The sequence below is a fragment of the Mus caroli genome, unplaced genomic scaffold (genome assembly GCF_978045245.1).
Source record: "Mus caroli unplaced genomic scaffold, Mus_caroli_1 scaffold_10, whole genome shotgun sequence".
Lineage (NCBI taxonomy): Eukaryota > Metazoa > Chordata > Mammalia > Rodentia > Muridae > Mus > Mus caroli.
Genome location: NW_028227265.1, coordinates 45,505,118 through 45,518,940, shown reverse-complemented (window position 1 = coordinate 45,518,940; position 13,823 = coordinate 45,505,118). Strand labels below are relative to the sequence as shown.

At 54.2% G+C, this 13,823-nt stretch overlaps 1 protein-coding gene across 4 annotated transcripts in view; it reads left to right on the top strand.

Moving 5' to 3' along the window:
• The window catches only part of Rfx1 (regulatory factor X1), a 30,344-nt gene extending 16,528 nt beyond the window's left edge, over nucleotides 1–13,816 (top strand). For 2 of the 4 annotated variants that reach the window (XM_029480556.2, XM_085843760.1), the window contains 17 exons: nucleotides 214–327; nucleotides 1,232–1,324; nucleotides 1,708–2,037; nucleotides 2,711–2,805; nucleotides 4,637–5,003; nucleotides 7,050–7,231; nucleotides 7,889–8,008; nucleotides 8,311–8,423; nucleotides 9,451–9,569; nucleotides 9,696–9,805; nucleotides 9,890–10,041; nucleotides 10,120–10,217; nucleotides 11,556–11,705; nucleotides 11,779–11,987; nucleotides 12,225–12,378; nucleotides 12,457–12,502; nucleotides 12,626–13,816. In XM_029480556.2, coding sequence (XP_029336416.1) covers nucleotides 214–327; nucleotides 1,232–1,324; nucleotides 1,708–2,037; nucleotides 2,711–2,805; nucleotides 4,637–5,003; nucleotides 7,050–7,231; nucleotides 7,889–8,008; nucleotides 8,311–8,423; nucleotides 9,451–9,569; nucleotides 9,696–9,805; nucleotides 9,890–10,041; nucleotides 10,120–10,217; nucleotides 11,556–11,705; nucleotides 11,779–11,987; nucleotides 12,225–12,378; nucleotides 12,457–12,502; nucleotides 12,626–12,795 — 2,622 coding nt within the window. In that variant the 3' untranslated portion in view covers nucleotides 12,796–13,816. The remainder of the gene's footprint in view (nucleotides 1–213; nucleotides 328–1,231; nucleotides 1,325–1,707; nucleotides 2,038–2,710; nucleotides 2,806–4,636; nucleotides 5,004–7,049; nucleotides 7,232–7,888; nucleotides 8,009–8,310; nucleotides 8,424–9,450; nucleotides 9,570–9,695; nucleotides 9,806–9,889; nucleotides 10,042–10,119; nucleotides 10,218–11,555; nucleotides 11,706–11,778; nucleotides 11,988–12,224; nucleotides 12,379–12,456; nucleotides 12,503–12,625) is intronic. The other 2 variants (XM_029480557.2, XM_021169956.3) reach the window with 2 other exon arrangements.
• The last annotated feature ends 7 nt before the right edge of the window (nucleotides 13,817–13,823 follow it).

Below are 13,823 nucleotides of genomic sequence, written 5' to 3'. Positions count from 1 at the left end.
CTTCTGATATAGAAGCTACAAGTGGCCTCTGGCCCTCATGGAGGCTGAGACACCTGCAGCCCCATCTAGGTAGAGTCCTGCAGAGCAGTATTTGTGGCTGCTGTGGGCTATCCTACCCTCTCCAGAGTCCTTCTGAGGCAGGTTGTTAGGGCCTGGGTGCCCCAGACACAAGCACAGCTGGCTCTGACATTGTCTCTGTTTGTTCTCTTACAGAGGTCACCAGTGCAGGCCAACAACTCCACCAGCAAGACAGCTGGGACTCCTGCGGCCACTGTGCAGCAACTACAGGTTCACAGCGTCCAGCAGAGTGTCCCTGTCACCCAAGAGGTGCCTGACCAGGGCGGGCAGTAGCTAGGGCCATGGGTATAGGCCAAGTAGCCACCTATGTCTGGGTCCCTGGCCTGTGGGAGCTAAGCAGATGGACCCAGCTCCAGCCTACCATGTGAGCATATGACGAGAGCCTCTCTCTGCCTCTATCTAGATTCAGTGTCCCTAGTTGTGACAGTTGTAGAGGTGCCTCACAGGGCACATTATGGCTTTGAAAACACACACTGGTAGGCCAGAGAGATTGCTCAGTGGGTAAAGCACACTTGCCACCAATCCTGATAACTGAGTTCTGTCCCCGAGCCCTGCATGACAACCACCTCCTACAAGTTGTCCTCTGACTTCTACACACACAAACAGAGAGAGAGAGAGAGACAGACAGACAGACAGACAGAAAAGGAAAGGAAAGGAAAGGAAAGGAAAGGAAAGGAAAGAAAAGAAAAGAAAAGAAAAGAAAAGAAAAGAAAAGAAAAGAAAAGAAAAGAAAAGAAAAAGCCCACCTTGGGAAGGCTGCAGGGTGAGCATTTGCCCATCATATACAAGGCCCTGGGTGTCATCTCTTTTCTGCAAAACCAAAAAGCCAGTTGGTTCCCCAGTACCAGGCTGAAAACCTCAAATAAGCCGGAGCCGTAGGCTCTTTGCTAGGGGAAATGGAAACCTTCCAATTCAAAGGATCCACAGCTATTCCCTTCCCGTGCAAGAACCACTCTGGACCTCCAGATGGCAGAGGCAGGCAGTAAGAGACCTGGAAGGCCTGCATTACTGGACCCCACACGGAAAGGCTGCTCTCTGTCTGAGGAATGGCAGCCTTTCCCAAGAGGGCTGTTCTGAGCATGCATGGGGCAGGCTGCCCTAGTTGCCATGGTTACCATAGTCGAACTTGCCTCTCCTTGCCCTTCTTTGCCAGAGGTCAGTAGTCCAGGCCACTCCACAGACCAAAGCTGGCCCGGTGCAGCAGCTGACTGTGCAGGGACTGCAGCCAGTTCACGTTGCTCAAGAGGTGCGTGTCTATGTCGGGGCAATCAGACTAGTCCTGGGCTGTGGCTGGAGGTACAGGCACCTAATCCAGAGGGAGGAATGGAGCCAGCTGGGGACCCTAAAGGGCAGGGACAATGGAGCAATTGAGGTTTGAAGCCCGGCAGAAGTGAGGTTTCACTCTAGCCCTCGGCTTCAGACTTCATCCTGAATCCGTCCCCATCCCAGCACCTGACCACTCAGGACACAGGCCTTGTTGAAAGAGGGCTGGATTCGAATTCTGCTTCTTTCTGATAGTGCCCAGTTAGTTCCTCTCTTCTCTAAGGAGATCCCAAGTGGGGAATCTTCATTCGGGTGGCCATGAGTTCACAGCCGGGTGATACCCCAGTGTCTCTGTTTGTCCTCCAGAGCTCAGGCAGTCAGTTTCCCGCTAGGAAGGCAGAGCAGCAAGAAACCCGGCCCACACCACCGCCGGAGCCGCCGCCCCGGCCTCCCGGGCCTGGGCCAGCGTGCTGTGGCGAGGCCTTGCAGCTAGGCAGCGAGCAGCAGCCGCTCCATTACGAGCCGGGTGTGGAGCAGTGGGTGGAGCTGGTGGGCGTGCTGCCCCCACACCTGCTCCTGCCGCAGCAGAGGGTGGTCTTCGAGCCACAGCGGGGGCTCTCGGCCCGAGCCAGCCCCGACCTGAGGGTCAGGATCCACAGAATGCCCCAGGTGCTAGTGTTCGGCACTGCCCTCAAAGTAGGTGGTGGCGGACAGCGGAGGCACCGCAGGGGGCGGAGGGCGGGCAGGGGAAGGGCATCCAGCTCAGGGAGCCGCTTTGCCCCGCCGTCAAGTCCAGGCTCCCACCGCCCCTGCAGCCCAAGGCGGGTGGGGTGAGATGTCTTTGCCCTGTCCCCCAACGTGCTGCCAGTCATTCTTGTTCTGCCTCAGGGACCGGGTCCCAGACGCCGCTCCTGCAAACCAGGGTTGGGGGTGGAGATGGGCTATCCAGTACCTGCCCCTAAGGTGTTGTCAGTTGTTTCTAGTTGTTCTATCAACTGATCCCTCTTCAGGCTCCACCTCTAATCTGCTTGGGAAACCTTTTTGGTTTCCAGAAAACCCCCAGGCCCGGTTTTTAGATTCCAAACCCATCTCTCAAGCCCATTGCAGAATTCTGTCTGGTATTCCCTCCTTTGCTCATAAGTCGTAGAAAGCTCTTTGCCAAAGCAGAGCATCCCAGCACCTCCTGTTTTCCAGCCACAACTGAGACCTGGCCCCACCTAAGCCTCCTACCTAAGCCTCCCACCTATGGCACATGTTGTTGAGAGAACCATGATGTGCAGCCTTCTAGATGGGGATGTATGTGGGCATCAGTGAACCCGTGGGTGGTGGCCAGCCCTGACTCATGACCCTGCTTTCCCTCCTGCTTCAGGTACAGCAACTCCCTCAGGTGCCTGTCTCACACGTGTACTCCAGCCAGGTGCAGTACGTGGAAGGTGGCGATGCCAGCTACACAGCCAGCGCCATGTAAGTGGGCAGAGGGTGGAAGGAGGGCTCAGATGTGGTTAGGGCCACAATTCTAACTCCCAACTGGCCCCCAAGGCTCAGGTGATAGCCCCACAGCTGTGGGGTGCCAGGAATATAGGCAGCTGGTAGCAGAAGAGACACCTGCCCATTGGGAAGGCACCTCCACAAATTAGGGACTGTGCAGTTAGATGGATCTGGATTTTAGGCAGGAAAAGGGGGAAGAAAAAGCATACATATATGTATTTATACATACATTTTTACAACATAAACTTTTTTTGAGACAGTGTCTCTCTGTATAGCCCTTACTGCCCTGGAACTTGATCTGTAGACCAGGGTAGCCTTGAACTCAGAGATTTGCCTGACACCTCCTCTCTCGTGCTGGGACCACAGGTTCTTTATTATATTGACTTATGTGTGGGGAGAGTGCATGTGCCGTGGTACAGGTGGAGATCAGAGAAGAACCGAGAGGAGTCAGTTTTCTCTCTCCTTTACACAGGTTCCAGGGGGCAAACTCAGTTCCCCGGGCTTGCATATTCTGTCTTACAATTTTTCTTGGGGGTTAGGGAGATAAATCAGTAAATGGCTTGCTTCTTGCTTATCAGACCTGAGAAGCAAGGTCATGACCTGAGGTCAGAACTCTAGTACTGGGTAAGAGGCTCATGTGGTGAGTCTGACCCCAGAGCCACCTTGCCGGCCCTCGTGTGAGTGTGTGTGTGTGTGTGTGTGTGTGTGTGTGTGTGTGTGTGTGTGTACACACATGTGTGCGCATGCTCGTGTGTGCATGGGATGATGGGGGTGTGTATGCACCATGTATTGAGCGCAGTGCCAGTGCTAACACTGGAGTCCGTTTGCTATGTGGCTTTGGGGATCAACCTCAGGTCTTCGGCCATGATGGCAAACATTCCCACCCACTGAGCCACCTGCAAGGCTCAAGTTTTCCTGCTTTAATCACTGTCACATTGGGAGGGCTCAAAGAGCAAAAGTGAGAGATGGCCCTGCCTGTCCCCTCCCCACAGAGCCTCTGCCTACACACAGGGCAGTCTTTTCCTCATCCCAACCTCTCGTTTCTGGCTGTCCATCGGTGCCCAGGAGGACTCGAGGCAATCATGCTGCCTCTCCTCTCCCTGCCTCACCCCCTCTAGTCTGCAGCCTGCAGAAATGGGCCCAAATGTTAGGGTGGCATGCTTGCTACAGTTGCACCTCTTAGATTTCCGGCTTGTTACCCTATGCGGCACTCAGGACATGTTCTGAGTTGGAGGGGCAGCTCCCTGCCAGGAAGAGGTAGCCAAGGCTGCCCCTCTGCCTGCCCTGAAGTCCTTTGTACTTTGCCTTCCCTCCTGTATCTCCCTTCCCTGAACTGAGAACTGTTTGTCGTTGTTGCTGAGGAAGTGTGCGTATGTTCTGCATTCTGGACCCTGTCTTGTTTTCTCCTCTTCTGCAGTAAGGAAATTGATTCCCGTGCTGGAGTGCTGTGGCTCAGTGCTCAGCGAGGGCTGGTTCGATGGCTCAGCAGTGCTTGCTGCCGGGCTTTACAATCTGAGTTCAGTCTCCAGGACCCACAATGGAAGGAGAGCCCCGACTCCCACAAGTTGTCTCTGACCTGTGTGTGTATGCCACAGAACACATGTGCCCCTCTTCAAGTAATAAGTTAATATAAAGATATGTTTTAGAAAACAAGAAAGTGGTTGCCCATCCAGTGCTCAGGCTGTCCCCAGTCCCTTATATGTGAAGGTGCCACACTGGTGTTTCTATGGCTTCTCTGATCCTCTCCTGGAAGCCCTGCCTCCTTGTACAAGGTGGTGACCATTGCTTCCTGTCTGCTTCTTGGCAGCCGCTCTAGCACCTACCAGTACCCAGAGACGCCTATCTACACGCAGACGGCAGGCACCAGCTACTATGAGGCTTCGGGCACGGCTGCCCAGGTCAGCACGCCAGCTACTTCCCAGACGGTGGCCAGCAGCGGCTCAGTGCCCATGTATGTGTCCGGCAGCCCAATTGTCGCCAGCTCATCCAGCAGCGAGGCTGGGGCCAGCAACAGCAGTGTGGGTGCAGGGGGCAACGGGGGAGGCGGCGGCAGTGGTGGCAGCAGTGGTGGCAGCGGCGGCAGTGGAGCAGGCACCTACGTGATCCAAGGCGGCTACATGCTAGGCAACGCCAGCCAGTCTTACTCCCACACCACCCGTGCCTCACCAGCCACAGTAAGTGTTCGTCTTATTCAGAGGTGGGAGGGGAACACTCGAGAAGAAAACCTGGCAGTACTCAGAAAGCAGAAGTTTGGCCCAAGGCATAGCTCAGTGATAGTGCTCATATGACCTAGGGCCCGGTCTCATCTGTGGTGTCGCCTTAGGTGTTGCTCAGCCACTCTGTACCCCAGCTACTATGTGAAGCTCTGGGGACAGTTGCAGAAATGCCCTTAATCATAACTGGTGGTGGCTTGATAGGAAATGAGAGACGGGAGCTCCTAGAATCACAGTGGCAGAGCTGAAGTCAGCCCAAGTTGGGCCCATTATCAGTCAGGACCATGGATCAGGTCAGAACACTGCACCCTCCACATGACAGCACACCCTGGCTGCTGGTCTTCACTAGTTTAGTCTATTTAATAAACCACTGCTGCAAACCTTCTGATTTCTCAACCCTGTGGGTCCTCTGGTGCAGCAAGCAGGTCTGCTGAGAAGGTGCAGGTTGGTTGTGCCTGGACTAGACGCCTCTCACCTCAGTTACTGTTGCACCCAGGTGGCTAAGGTCCCTGAGGAGCTGTGTTGTGGGCTTTTCCTTTTTAAGTTTTATTTGAAAGACTTATAGGCTCACAGGAAGCTATAAATATGGTACCAGGCCCTAGTTGGGTGGCACATGCTTGTGTGACCCCGGCACTGGGGAGGCAGAAGCATGAGCGGGTGTGAGGCTCCAGAGTTCCGAGCTGGTGAGGGGTACACAGCATGGCCTTCTTTCATGACTCAGTAGGTGGAGGCCCTGGCTACTAAGCCTGACTACCTGAGTTCAATCCCTGAAAGCCTCGAGCTGGCCAAGACCCAGCTCTTCTGACTTTCACGCAGACGCTCTCTACATAAATAAGTAAATAAATGTAGTAGAACAATGAACAGAAAGGGGCTAAGGATGGCCCAAGAGTCGCGTGCCTGCTGTGAGAACAAGAGGTTCTGAGTTTGGATTCCCCAGCAAGTCACAGCCTATCAGCCCAACACTAGGAGGAGCATGGATGGAGAGGCACCTGGGGCTCACCTACAGCCAGCCAGACATAAACTCCAGCTTCAGTTTGAGATGTTGTCTTAAAAAAAATCCAAGGTGGGGCAAGAGAGATGGCTTGTGGGTGGGAGCGGCTGTTCATCCAGATGACCCAGGTTCAAGTTCCAGTGCCCACATGGCACCTCACATTGTCTGTAACTCCAGTCCTAGGAGATCTGACACCTCCTTCTGGCCCCTTTGGGGATAGGGCATGTATGGGGTACATACATACATGTAGGCAAAACACACACACACACATAAAATGAAATTGAACAACAAAAACAAGCAACTGAGTTAAGCAACACCAGGAACCGAGCAATTGAGGAAAACATCAGTTGCCAACCTTTGGCCCCCATGCCTGTACCGGTGAACACTTACACAATAAACAAAAGCAGTGTTAATAACAAGGTCTGACAAACGCCCATGCACCCGTCACTGGACTCCTTACTCAGTCATCCCATCCCACTTCCCTAACAGAAAACATCCAGTCCAGAAATCTCAGTTTGGGACCAGGAATGGCTTCTGTCGATTGTTTTGAGACAGAATCTCCCTCTGTAGTCCAGTCTTGAACTCGTGGTTCTTCTGCCTCAGTTTCCCCAGTGTTGGGAGTTTAGGTATATTTTCACCCTCTTCTACCTCACTTTCAACATCTTGAACCCCTTGAGGAACATGAATTTGTTTTCAACCTATAATGCTTTCCATCTTTATTACCTCACTCCTAGGATGTTCTGCAGCGACTCTTATTCTGTGACTGTGGGAGACTGAATTTTCATCCCGCACATATTACCAACTTTGTCTTTAAATAGCTGCAGGTGGCTAGTAGCAAGTGTATCGGTCAGTGCTGTTCTAGAAAGTTCTAGAAGACTGTAGTCCCCAGGAATACTGTGACAGGATATGTGACTTACAGCTGGCCAGGGTGGCTTTCAGAACCATTGTGGAAAGCAGTTGCAGAAAATGCAGCCACACAGACTGTCAGCACTACCCAGCCTTCTCATGTGCTCCAGGTCCAGTGGCTCCTGGATAATTACGAGACTGCTGAGGGCGTGAGCCTGCCACGGAGCACCCTCTACTGCCACTACCTGCTGCACTGCCAAGAGCAGAAGCTGGAGCCAGTTAATGCCGCCTCTTTCGGCAAGCTCATCCGCTCGGTATTCATGGGTCTGCGCACGCGCCGTCTGGGCACCAGGTTTGCCCCACCCCCCATCTGCCCTTGGCCAGGGGGGTGTACACTCTGCCCACGTGACCCACCTCAACTCCAAAGGGGTCTTGAACCACAGGGCAAAGACCGTCTTGCCCCTTGTTAACTCCCTTGCTCAGCTCTGCTTGTGCCTACCCTGGGGACATCGCTTGTGCCATCTTCCCTTTCCTGTACTTTACCCCATCTCCTTACTCAGTGATCTCTTAGTTCTTGCTCATCTCTTCTAGATAGTTGTTCAGGCATCATTTCATGCATGTGTTCATTTGTTCATTCATGTTACCATGAACTTCGGCCATGAACTTCATCCTCACGTCTCAGTTTTCTCATGTCTGTCTAGGCTGTCAGGAGCACCCTTCATGGGATAGAGACAAAGCAAAGTGGGACTACTTGCTTAATAGTATAAGCACCTCACATGCCCTATGACCAACAGCCTCGTGTCTGCCAAGTGTGTACCTGGTATCAGAGTTGGCAGCAGGCAGTGACTCATACTACCATGTCTGTGATCACTCCTGGCATACAATGCCATGTTCTTCAGCTCAGCTGGCAAGCTTTCTCTGTCCAGGCCCCTAAATGAGAGGAATGCATGAGACCCCCCGTGTCCTGCCTGCCCCAGCCGTAAAGCACTTCACCCCACCTTCTTCCCAGGGGCAACTCTAAGTACCACTATTACGGCCTGCGGATCAAAGCCAGCTCACCCCTGCTGCGGCTGATGGAGGACCAGCAGCACATGGCCATGCGGGGCCAGCCCTTCTCCCAGAAACAGAGGTAGGGGCCTCCTGCTCTGGAACTGAGCAGGGGCTGCGAAGTTGGCTGTATCATACCACTTGACCGTGCCCTAGACAACGTTCATCAGTCTGCCCAACCCTGACCTGATGGCTCCTCCTTCATCACCTCCTCCCCAGCCACCCCTCCATCAGTCCTCACCTGCTACCCATCCCCCACCCCAGCCCATCCCCACACAGCTGGGTTATCCCCCCCACCCCCCGCACCCCAACCAGGTGGCTTGACTCCCCCTTCCCCAGCTGGCCCATTTCCCCACCAGTACCCCACTACCCCTTCCCCTCCAGGCTGAAGCCCATCCAGAAGATGGAGGGCGTGGCCAACGGTGTTGCCGTGGGGCAGCAGAGCACAGGGCTGTCAGACATCAGCGCCCAGGTGCAGCAGTACCAGCAGTTCCTGGGTGAGAGCCGACGGGCAGGGCAGGGCAGTGCAGCCTGCCCCAGGGGACTCAGGAGGGGACCATAGGGGGCGTCTGGTGGATATTCAGGCTTGCTTGATTCTGTCTTTATGGGATTGTTCTAGCTCCAGAAACCTTCTCCCAAGATCTCCCAACCCCATTTTGGGGGGTTGTTTTTTTGTTTTTTGTTTTTCAGACAGGGCCTCATATAGCTCAGGCTAATCTGGAAATCACTGTGTAGACCATGCTGGCCAGCTCACAGAGATCCACCTGCCTCTGTGCCCTAAGAGCTGGGATTAAAGGCATGTGCTACCATGCTGGCCTATGGTACTTTGGAGAACTGGTCTCACAGTATATTCAGAGCTGACTTGGAATTAATGACCCTCCTGCCTCAGCCTCCACAGTGCTGAGATCTCAGGTCATGACCACTCCATTCTTTTCAGTAGTCAGTGTTTCTTGTTTATGTGCCCTCAGTGAAGTCTGGTGATGCTTTGGATGATCAAACAGTGGTTCATTACCGTGAAGGTGATGCCACCCTTGCTGGCATGCAACCATGTCTCTATGAGTAGGATTAGTAACTGAGAGGGCAAGTGTGTACCCACGGTATGTGCTCAGTTTTTACATACACTAAGAAGCAAAAAAGGGAAACCAAGGCCTGATGGTAACACTGATAGCTGCTAAGAACAGCCTGATGGGTGGACAGCAACACTGTGCCTGGGGAGATGATGCCACAGAGTTGTGTGGCCCTGGTGGCCTACAAGTAGGGCCTTTAGGCACCTACACTCTCTGCAGGGAGGCTGCCTGTACCAAGCGACTAAGGATCAGCCATCCAGGGCTGGCAAAAGCACTACGTGTGCTCTGTGCAGGGGCTATGGGACCCCAGGCCAATAGTTGATCCTGCTTGAGCCTAGCTATTCACCATATACATGGGATTGACACATGTTGGAAAGGTGACAGGTGACCAGAACGCCAAAGGAAGCAAGAGAGGTAGGCAGGTGGACACAGGTCCTCATGGTGCCTTCACTCCTAGATGCCTCCAGGAGCCTGCCTGATTTTGCTGAGCTGGACCTCCAAGGCAAAGTGCTGCCTGAGGGCGTCGGTCCTGGGGACATCAAGGCCTTCCAGGTCCTGTACCGGGAGCACTGTGAGGTAGGGCTTTCAGATGAGTGAGAGACCATGTGGGCTAGCCTTGAATGCCGACTAGCCTTCTGCCTTAGACAGGAAGTCCCATGATGGCCCTTTGCCATTCCCCATTGCGAATTCTCAACCCTGCAGGCCATCGTGGACGTCATGGTAAACCTGCAGTTCACACTGGTAGAAACGCTGTGGAAGACCTTCTGGAGATACAACCTTAGCCAGCCCAGTGAGGCTCCACCACTGGCCGTGTGAGTCCCCAGGGTTCAGATGGAGGTGACCTCTGCATGTGGGATCACACATTCCCTTGACTGGGATTGGGTGGGTTCCTACAGGCATGACGAGGCAGAGAAGCGGCTGCCCAGGGCCAGTCTGGTGCTCCTCTCCAAGTTCCAGCCTGTGCTTCAGTGGACCAAGCACTGTGACAACGTGCTGTACCAGGGCCTGGTGGAGATCCTCATCCCTGATGTTCTGCGGCCCATCCCCAGTGAGTGCCGGTGACAGCCCCCTCCCTGGGAGTCACCCCTCCCCCACTTACCCTGACTAGCACTCCCATCTTCTACAGGTGCCTTGACCCAAGCAATCCGGAACTTTGCCAAGAGCCTGGAGAGCTGGCTCACCCATGCCATGGTGAACATCCCTGAGGAGATGCTGCGGGTGAAGGTGAGTGGATAGGGCAACAAGGCTGCAGCATTGGGTGGAAGGTTTGTCTGCATATCTGCTGTGGGCCTGTGAAGACTTCCCTTAAAGGGCCTCAGGGCTGGCTCCAGGCATTCTTATGTTGTATATACCCGGGACCCATATCTGAAAGCCTCCCAGGGGTTTAGTACTTAAGACATCCTATCTATCTATCTATCTATCCATCAATCTATCATCTATTTGCCTATTTATTAAGACACAGCCTTACTATGTAGCCCTGGTTGGCCTACAACTCTTCCTAAACACCAGAGTCACCTGCCCCTGCCTCCAGAGTGTTGGGATTAAAGGTGTGGCCCACCATGCCTGGCAAGCCTGTGTTTGAGGTTGCTGATCGAAATTGATTTACAACTACAGTTGTATGTTAGAGCTCGCTCAGTGGTGCATTCTTAATCTAGTTTGTGCAGGCCTTGGGTTGCAGCCTCAGCACTTTGTTGTTGTGTCTTTCATTGAAATAGCATGAGTTGAGCATGAAGATGCATTCCTGTAACCTAGCACAAAGGACAAGGACCACCAAGGGCTGACCCTAGCCTGGGCTACATAGCAAGACCCCGCCTCAAAGGGGGAAAACCAAACCACGCCAGTGATTGGGGTTGGGGCAGGGATTGTCCTTAGTGCGAATGTGGAGCTGAGTTTGATCACCATCACACACAGAGCTAAAGTGCCAAGTCAGAGCCAGGGAGATGGCGCAGTACACAAAAGTACTTGCCTTCTATGAAAGTACTCGGAGTTTGGTCCTGGGATCCACATGATGGATGGAGAGAACTCAAAAATTGTCCTCTGACTTTTGAGAGTGGGCCATCACACAAATGCACAAAATAAGTAGGGTGTGGTGCTGCGTGCCTTAATCCCAGCACTCAGGAGGCAGAGGCAGGCTTATTTTTGTTAGTTTAAGATCAGCCTGGTCTACAGAATGAGTAGATCAAGGCTATTACAGAGAGAAACATTGTCTCAAAAAGCAAAACCAAAAACCCAAAATACACAAAATAAGTAGAAAAATAGCTGGTAGTGTTGGCCCACACCTTTAATCCTAGCACTCTGGAGGCAAAGGCAAGTAGAGTTTGAGGTTAGCCCAGTCCAGGACAGCCAGGGTTACACAGAAAAACCCTGTCTCAAAAAACCAAAATGGATGGGTGGATGGATGGATGGATGGATGGATGGGTGGATGGATTGCCGGTCAGCATGCCAAAACAGTTAAGTTGAATGTTTGATCCACACCAGTACTGGAGGTACACACACCCTTCAAGTGGGGATGGGCCTGGTGGGTTTTGTGTGGAAGCCTCTAGCCTGCCGTCTCCCATGCAGGTGGCAGCAGCTGGTGCCTTCGCACAGACGCTGCGGCGCTACACATCGCTCAACCACTTGGCGCAGGCGGCGCGGGCAGTGCTGCAGAACACTGCACAGATCAACCAGATGCTAAGCGACCTCAATCGCGTGGACTTCGCAAACGTCCAGGTGAGCACCATTGGGGCTGGGACAGGAGGGAGCGATGGGAGAGACGGCTGAGCGGCTGCCTGCTGCGCCCCAGGAGCAGGCCTCGTGGGTGTGTCGCTGCGAGGACCGTGTTGTGCAGCGTTTGGAGCAGGACTTCAAGGTGACGCTGCAGCAGCAGAACTCACTGGAGCAATGGGCAGCCTGGCTGGACGGCGTTGTGAGCCAGGTGCTCAAGCCCTACCAGGGCAGTTCCGGCTTCCCCAAGGCGGCAAAGCTCTTCCTCCTCAAGTGGTCCTTCTACAGGTGCGCGCCTGTGCAGCCGGGTCCTGGCTGGGAGGGATGAGACCAGGGGCAACCCAGTGTGTTAGAGAAGACCTTCCTTCAAAGGTGCGCCTGCTATAAGTGGTGGGTAGAGCTAGGGAAAGCCCGTTAGCTTGCAAGAGACACTGGGGAAAACAGCAAGGACCCAGCACCCCTGTCAGCAGCAGAGTAGGGTGAACAGCCCCGACATCCTGACAGTCTCTTGGTCACTGCCCCCAGCTCCATGGTAATCCGGGACCTGACCCTGCGCAGTGCTGCCAGCTTCGGCTCCTTCCACCTCATCCGGCTGCTCTATGACGAGTACATGTACTACCTGATCGAGCACAGAGTGGCCCAGGCCAAGGGCGAGACCCCAATCGCAGTCATGGGAGAGGTGTGTATGGTGAGGGACTAGGGACATGGGCAGGTACCAGGTGGTAGAACCCTGACTTTTTCTTTTTTCTTCTTCCAGTTTGCAAACCTGGCCACCTCACTGAATCCCTTGGACCCTGATAAAGGTAGCCATGCATGTCCTCACCTAGGATCTGGGTTCCAGGGGTAGGGGCAGATGATGGGGGGAGGCCAAGTGTCCCTGGAAATTTCAGTCTGTCGCTGAGCTGGGCCTGGTCCCTGTGCCCCAGATGAAGAAGAGGAGGAGGAAGAGGAGAGTGAGGATGAGCTGCCACAAGACATCTCGCTGGCGGCCGGCAGCGAGTCTCCTGCACTAGGCCCTGAAGCTCTGGAGCCACCAGCGAAACTGGCGCGGACTGACACTCGTGGCCTCTTTGTGCAGGCCCTGCCCTCCAGCTAAGCCTGCGACCTCCCTGCACCCCTCCACCTGCCCAGCCTGCTGCTGCCCCTCCAGGCCAGGGGCCGGTCCTTCAGTTTTTGTGCTTCACTGTTACCCTTCCAGCACATGCCAGAGCTGGAGAGGGTCCCTCCCCTTGACAGGGAAGGCTAGGAGAGTCTCCCTCATATGGGGCTGGTACAATCATGGGCGGGGCTGGGCAGAACCGAAGCTGCAAACCCTGACACAAAAGACGTGCCTTAAGGAACCTGCCTAGGTGTCCCTCTTTCCTGCCCCAGCTCACAGCCCTATTCCCCCACCACCACCACCCCAGAGGGCAGCAAGCCAGCTCCTCCCCTGCGGAACTGTTAACTTATTCTGCTCTCTGGCTTTGCACAGCCTGCTTGGGCAGGCGCAGGTGGGTAGCACCTTGGGACCCCCACCGTCAGCAGCAGTACCCCACTGCTCCCCTTTCTTGGTATTAAGTGCAATTAAAGCTGTGGGTGTTGCACCTTCTCCAGAGCTGGGTTCTCCTGGCCCCGCAGCCCAGAGAGGGGCATATTGTGAAGGGCCCCGGCCTCCAGCTTCCAAAGAGGAGCATCTGGCTGGCTGCAGGGCCAGGTGCTCCAGACCCGAGGCCTCGCCCTGCGCCTTCCACCCCATCAGCTTGTGACCGAAACCTGCTCCCAGAGATGCTTTTCCTCTGTGCAGTGCCCCTGACCCCCGTAACTATTGTGATTAGTGAGTGCCGCTTGAGCGGAGTCAGTAACTTGTTGGGTTTTTTTCCAACCATCATGGCCTTATCCGTCCCCGTTTTCTCAGTGTCTTCAATCTGTGATAGATGTTTATGGAGAAAAAGCAAGTCTGGCCTATTGTATAGAAATCCCTATTTTGTGTGCTCCGCGTGCTCCAGCTTTTGGGGTGGTCCTGCACACTCCCCATGGGCCTCCCTCCCCAGTGCTCAAAGTATCCACGCGCGTGGTAGTTTAGTGTGCTGTTTTCTACCTTTTGTAGTCTTTCTTAAAACAATAAATACTGCTGTGATCTTTGTC